This window comes from Oxyura jamaicensis, chromosome 1, assembly GCF_011077185.1.
Source record: "Oxyura jamaicensis isolate SHBP4307 breed ruddy duck chromosome 1, BPBGC_Ojam_1.0, whole genome shotgun sequence".
Taxonomy (NCBI): domain Eukaryota; kingdom Metazoa; phylum Chordata; class Aves; order Anseriformes; family Anatidae; genus Oxyura; species Oxyura jamaicensis.
This window is the reverse complement of record NC_048893.1, coordinates 55,663,672-55,671,092: the sequence shown is the minus strand read 5'-3', so window position 1 is coordinate 55,671,092 and position 7,421 is coordinate 55,663,672. Positions and strand designations below refer to the sequence as shown.

Below are 7,421 nucleotides of genomic sequence, written 5' to 3'. Positions count from 1 at the left end.
TCAAAGCAGTCACTCTGTAACACAAAAATGTCAGTAGAATTATTCATGATTCTTGTGGGAGCGTGAACCAGTTGAGGGTTCCTTTGTACAAAGATTATGCTCTTGTAGATACTGTGTTAGGATATATGCAATTAAAACCACAACTAAGTTATATCTGGAAGGAAGATGCCTCGATGCTTTATTTTTATGTATGTGGGAAATATTTTCTGCTAGTTTTGGCTGGATAATTAAGTGCATATAGTGAAGCAGAGAAAGAAGGAAACCTGTTCTAGTGCCACAGGCAACAGAGTATGTAAGGAATGTCCCAGTGTCCCCATTTAAACTTTGTATTCAAAAACAAACAAACAAACAAAAAACAACAACAACAAAAAAACGTGATACAAGTGGAAACAGCACAGCTTCCAGAACCTCAGAGCCTGAGTATCCTCTTGCAACAGCTCTGAAGCAGGACTTTTCTGCAATCACAGAGCAGTGAATAACACCTGATTTCTACCTCCCAAAAGGCCGGCTTTCTTTCAGGATGTGGAACTCTGGAGTCAAGGCATCATCCAGGCAAAGGTGTGAAGAGAAGTTAATTTGGGAAGCAGCCTAAGAATGAGGATCAAAAGCTTTTCTTGGAAGAGGGATATTATCCATGTAGTCTTAACCTGCTCGTCAAATTAAAAAGAACACGTGGACCAGTCCTGCAGCTTTCCCAAGCCGGTGCACGCAGCCACATTGAGAAGGGCCTGCTTTGTGTGAAGGTCGGTACAAGCACCGTGCATCACCCTCACCCTGCTCACGCGCTGTCACAGGGGATCTGCCACAGGACACGTGGTGTGTTGCCTTGCGTGGCTCCCTGCCCAGGGGCAAAGCCCTGTCTGAGGGAGTGACATGAGATTTGTCAACAAGATAGGACGCTCAGCGAGCGCTTGTGGCGTGTTTTCTTACTTCTCTTGCTCAGAAACACAATCAGCCTGCAGACTCTGCTATGAGACCAACTCTTTCAGCCACACGGGTTAACAGATCACATTCACCCGCAATATATATATTTTTAATTATTTATCTGAGCAATTAACAAGGTGGGTTTTTCTGCAGGTGGAGCAGGTGTCTGTTTAGCACAGGTGCAGATCCGACCCCCTGGGAAGTGCAGGTGACCTGCTTTGACAGTAAACATGGTAAAGAAGCCTGTCAGCAAAGAATAGTGCATTTCACGGCAGAACTGAAACCTAACCCTGCCTTTTGAGTGTGGCCGGACTTCTGGCAGGGTCATGGAGAGCTGTGAAAAGTTTTGTCACCTGAGAGCCCCAAGAGGCATGCTGCTATTTCCCTACGTGCTGCTGCAAAGATCCTAGACTGGGGAAGGTCTTTGCTTGTGCTGCTTATGACAGAGAACAGCATTTTCAATAGAACAATGACACACACCAAACGTCCTTTTCCTACTTCAGGTATTTGCTTAGAGGCCGTCTTCTTTGCTTTAAGAAAACTTTAAGTCCTTGCCTACCTTAGTGCTACAGTGAATGCATGATTTTCATTTAAGAATTCTGTTCTGAAAACACTTCTGCTAGACACCTCTCTGACAGCAAAATTCATAGTGCATGTGATGTTGAAAAACAAATGCCATTCAAGAGTTTCCACAGATTTTTAAGAGGCAGAAAGGGGTCTTGATTATTTGATCCAAAATGAGTTGTACATGCTACGGGGTGTTCCCCGCTAATTCTGGCCTCACACCCATCCCTCCCATCTAAACAGTGGCAGACATTTTAGAAGGACGTTTAGTTGTGACTGGATAAGATCTCAACTTCTCATAAAATGCATTAGCTAACCATTAGGTAATGCTACGAAACCTTCAGCTTGGGTCATCGTCTCTTGCTAGTCAACGTTGGTGATGGAGGTGGAAGTAGATGGATACTTGCCCGGGATTTGGGGCCATTTTGGTGCTGATCCTGCCCCTGGCATAAATCAGAGTAGAGGATTGTTCTCATATGTGTCTGCTTGGAACAGTCTCCATGTATGTTCATCGTACGCTGAAGATTACAGTCTGGATTGCTCCTGCAGCATTGTTTTTTTGAAGCTGCAGAACGGGCCAGCAGGTTTACAGAAGCTGACTTGAAAACGCACGCTGACATCATTGCTGCAGGTTTCTGACTCAGCAGAGACAGAGATGTGTTTCTCAGAGGGGAGGATGTTGTTTCAGTTACGCTTCAGAGACTGTTTGGCATGAAAGACTGAGCAGGGCGGAAACTTTCACTTTGAGCAAAAGAACAGTTTTAGCAGAGCCTGCATGTACCTTTTCAAGTCTGTCCCTCCCCACAGCTCTCCCAGGCAAAATGTTCAACTCACCAAACTGATGGTGGCAAAAAAATAAAAAATGGAAATTCGCTGCCAAAAGTCCTTTTCTTCTACCTCCACTCCTTGGCAAGCTGCAGGAAAACTGGTGGATGTAGCAATGATCTGGCACAGCTGAGAGGGATTTTCAGCTCCCCAGTGAAAGCATTTTGCAGGGTCCCTTTAGTTAGCCCCTATCTCCATGAGCATCTAGTAACGGCTACAGTGGGGCAGCCAGTCGGGGCATAATCTCTGTGTTTGATCATCTGAGGCAGGTGCTATAGTGCCGACCAGAACAGCTCTGCAACAAGTAGAATCAGGCACGATGTTGGATATTTTTTGAAAATGCTCATGTTCAATTTGTGAAACTCATACTTCTTAAAAAGGCCTCTGTTCGGGTGAAGGAAGCAGTTTTCCTCTTGTGCTTGCACATATGCATTCTTGATCTGACGTGACTTGCAACCACAAGAGAGCACTCTTTCCTTTGAAGATTTCTCAGCTTCTCCAGAAAGCTAGAGACGTGCCGTATAAGTTTTGCAAGCTGCTCGTGAGCTGTTTCAGTTAGACCAGAGCAGCCGAAACAACAAAGCTTGCAGTTGTCTTTTGGATTTCATTGTGAAAAGCCTTTGGGTAGTTTTCAGATGACAGAAGATCCTTGGTTCCTGAAAGGGAGGAGTTCTGCCAAAACTTTGAAGATCCCTGTAAACTTTGCAAATTACCCAGCTTTTGGAGACAATTATATCAAACGATATTGTGGATTACAATACATGAGAAGTGTTTAGAGCCTGGAAGATTATTTATGTTTGGCGTTAACTCGTATGGTCATAATTTCAAGCAGGGAGAAAAGGAATACACAGGAACCCTCTTATTATCTTTTGAAATATGAAGATCAGAGGAAAAGAAGGGTTTAAAGTGTGGAGTGATGGTCCTCAATACCTGTCTGTAAATTAGCTGGCATCCTGCATCTATAAAAACATCAAGCCTTAGAGCTGATTACCAAGCACAGAGTGGACCTCATGAGTTGCTCGCAGTGCTTTGAGATCTGAGTTTTTACACACCACGGGAGGAATCTGCAGCCTGCGGGGCAGAGTACCTGTACAAATGTTTCCTCCTCGTTTGGATTGATACAAGATTTGGAAGCCAAATTCAGGAGCTGACATTGCGCTGGTGAGAAAAGACGGAGCATGGACAGCGGTAAAGATGATGACGGACTGTTGAACAGGATTGCATTTTCGGGAGCTATGTCCCTGGCTAACAGCCATGTGCATCCCCACCGGGTCCCCCTGAGAGAGCCCTTCGGGGTTCCCTTCCACCTGGACCCGTCTTACTGGGAGCAAGCCTACGGCGGGCACGCAGGTCGTGTCTCCTACATCCCGTTCCCTGGCTACGTGGGTGTCTATGACTATTCCTTTGAGCCTGCCTTCATTCGAAAGAGGAACGAGAGGGAGAGGCAGCGGGTGCGCTGCGTGAACGAGGGCTACACGCGCCTGAGGGAGCACCTGCCCAAAGAATTTGCTGACAAGCGCCTCAGCAAAGTGGAGACCCTGCGAGCTGCAATAAGCTACATCAAACACCTGCAGAGCTTGCTGGACTGCCATCCCCTAGGGTCTAACAGTAAGGAAACGCTCTCTGCCAAGGAGCTCCCGGATGGTCCCAGTCCTGGTCCCCTGCGGGAGTGCAACAGTGATGGAGAGTCTAAAACTTCCTCAGCTTCATCCCCCTACAGTGAATTTGAGGAGGCGGGCAGCTAGGAAATGGCCCCCTGGAGTCAGAAACCTTCAAGATCGGCTGAAAACCAAAACTAAAACCCCAGGGATTTTTCTACAGATTAAAACGAGTACCAGCAAAAGGGAAAACAGCTAGGAAAAAAAAAAAAAAAAGATAAAGGTATTTTCAATCTGTCAAAGGACTTTAAATGTTGTCTGCACAAAACTTAAAGATGATTCTTAAGCAAACAGATATTGCTTAGGTTGTTTCAGCTGTGCTACTAAACTTTGGCTTGTTAAAACCAAAGCAACTTTTGCCTTCTACTTTTCATTCAGCTTTTATTCTGTTTGTCTGTTTTCTTTTGCCTTTCACTCGAGGAGACAGCAAAACCAGATAAATCCATTTCAGGAAACTCCCCTCTGCTTTATCCCGCTTCCTCCTTTAAGTTTTATTGTCTGTTTTTCCTGAGTGCTAACCTGAGACATACCGGGTTACAAACATTTGGACTGGTAAAGGTAAGATCTAGATAACATATCTTTCCTTACATTTTTTTTAGAAAACCCACAGAAATACTCCTACTTCTGAAAAGACAGTGTTTTTTATAAATAAGCCTACATTGTGAATTAATTTCCTTTATGGCTTCTTCTAAAGTGAAAGAAGCAACTCATGCATTGGACTCTGGCTACTTGGTGATTATCCAAAGGATAATTTTCAGGAAAAGAAAGTCGGATCCTTTCACTCAAAGCCATTCTAGAAAGTGGTAGACAGAGATTTGTAAAACTGCACCCATAAAAGCAAAGCTCCATTCGTGATACAGAAAAATGTTGCCAGCCTGTTTCTTTATTTTCTGAAAAATGAGTTGTACACAAAATAGTCCTGATTGTGTCTTTTTGACAGGTCAGAGATTATATGCTTAGAAACGTATTCCTGTAGTGGTTAAGTCCTGAAAGGTACAGAAATGTACATTAAATTAATGTACAGAAAGGGTAACATTAGATATATCAGTTTATATCTGCATGAAAATGAAGGCATTTCTCCTTTTGATCAGAATGTTGCATTACTTTTCAAAGAATACACCTTTTCAAACTGATACCTCAAAATGTATGAAATACTTATAATTTGAACAATGTCTACTTAAAATGAGAACTTTTCTCCAAATTGATCAAAAAATCTTTCTTTTTCTAAGGCCAGATTTAATTAACATTTAGCTATGTGCTTAAATCTGATTCTGAATTTGGGGTAAACTCCTTCTTACTCATACATTTTGTACAAACTTTTCAAACATCTGCTTTTTTTGGCCTCATGTTGGTGAGATGGTTTTGTATCTTTTTGTCTTTCCTTCGCATACACTGACTGACCACCTGAAAAAATACTTGTGTATAAATGAGAACACGTACTGATTAAATACCTCAAACTTATGTGTCCATAAATTTCATTTAAATAATAATAATAAAAGAATATATCCTGGCTGTAGTTTGGTGGTGTTTGTTTGTTTGTCTGCTTGTTTATTTGGGTTTTTGTTTGGTTGGTTGTTTTTTTGTTGTTTTCACTTTCAGTGGGTAGTGAATGGGACATCACTGTTTGCAGGAACAACGAATGTTCAGTAAAGAATAAAGAAAATGGTTAGGAAGTGCAGATAAAGTACTACCTATGAAACTAAATTTTTAACCTAGATTTTTAAACCTAGATAGGGAGGAGGTTTGTGCTGTTGAAATCTAATAAAAATTATTAGGTATAAAAATAATGTGCTGATTTCTAGCATATTGCTATGAACATTTGCACACGTTTAGCTATTGAGTGCCTGTTTTCATGTACCTGCAGTGGAGTTACTTGGGTCTAGCTATTGCTAGAGCTTTGATCCCGATTATTTCTTCTTAAATCACAGCCAATAATTTTGAAAAACAGACACTTAGGCAAACCGCACACAATTCAGAAATTGAAAGAGCCTAAGTGAGCAAGTGGCTCAGATCATTCACTCAGCCTGACCATACTGAAGTGGCACTGTTAAAAATGTCAGTGGCAGTCACAAGCTTTGTCCTTTATTCTTTGCATGGTAGGCAGGTTCCTTTCCTAAAGACTATTTTGTTTTTGTAAGAGCTGTTACTTTTGCAGGTCTGTTTCCCAGACCCAAGGAGTTTAAGCACAGTTACCTGGACAGTTCTCGCTAAGGATCTAGAGCTGAAGCACTAATTTTTGGGTGCATAAGCATTTGTTATCCAAGAAACGAGAGGAGTGCAAGGTAGTGGTAGGAATGTCTGATCGGGTTCTACTACTTTTATGTCTTTCCTTCTTTCCTTTTTGGCCTCTGAGAAGAGATTCAAACTCTCTCTGTGCCTCAGTATTGAGATTTCTGGAAATATGATAACCAGCAGTAACTCTATCAGTAAGCCTGAATTGCATTTCTCCCTCTATACAGAGATTAAATCTCTGTTATCTGTGAAAAAATATATGCTCCCACAGAGTACCTGAGTCAAATTCTGTGAAACACATAGTTGTTTGTAAAGCACTTTGAAGATGAAAAGCACTCAACATACATACGTATAATGGCAGTAAGTAACCAAATCAAATTAAATGAGTAAAAATGAAAACGACCAGAACACCTGTTACTTTCCAAGCAGGAAGCATCAGATAACTCTCCAAAAGAAATAAATTTAGGTCATATGCTTATCACGGAGGCTTGACCTCTGCATTGACATATCCAAGAGCCATAATCCTGTGTTTCCAAATCCCAGAGGGAGGGTAGGGCATGCTGCCTTCTCAGTGATCAGCTAGTCCAGCTGGACAGAGAAGCAGACTGAGCCATGGCTCTGCCCCTTTAGCTTCATCTCATGTGGGATGTGCCTCAAGGGGACTCTAACCGAGGGGGAAGCATCTCTGCTGTGGGCCTGCACTTGACCATCGCTGCTGTACGGTGATCCTTCCCATGTGAGGTGCAGGCTGATCTGCTGCATGTCTAGATGGGACTGGTTTGTTTCTTGTATATCCTTAATATTCTGCAGTCAGAACCAAGCCTGGATTTTGTGAAATAATGTTTAGGGAAAGACCCCCGGGCCTCACGTCAAGAAGACTGGTTAAAAAGTCTATATATTAATAAAAATATGTTTATATACACATTTCAGATTTTACATTTCACTTTTTAACAGCTCTGGAGATGTCCTTAATGGACCTGCTGATTCAACCTCAATGCGGAAGGTGCAAAAACTAGAATATCACAGGTAGCTTAATTTAATTTTAAAGGGAAATAAGTTTCTGGATAAAAATGAAATTCTTTCCGTGAAAAATATCTGTGACAGGTTGGACCACTCCTAGGGAGGTTGTACATTTCCTTTCTGCCAGTTCCTGCAGGCATGCAAACCTCTTGCACACTTCTAGCACAGGGAAGTAGGAGACAGGTAAAGATTTTCCAA

General features: G+C 42.2%; 1 protein-coding gene across 1 annotated transcript; it reads left to right on the top strand.

The window, feature by feature from the left end:
- The first annotated feature begins 610 nt into the window (after positions 1-610).
- ASCL4 (achaete-scute family bHLH transcription factor 4) lies at positions 611-5,452 on the top strand. The gene has a single exon (XM_035316076.1). The coding sequence runs from the start codon at positions 3,492-3,494 to the stop codon at positions 4,056-4,058; it is 567 nt and encodes a 188-aa protein (XP_035171967.1). The 5' UTR covers positions 611-3,491; the 3' UTR covers positions 4,059-5,452.
- The last annotated feature ends 1,969 nt before the right edge of the window (positions 5,453-7,421 follow it).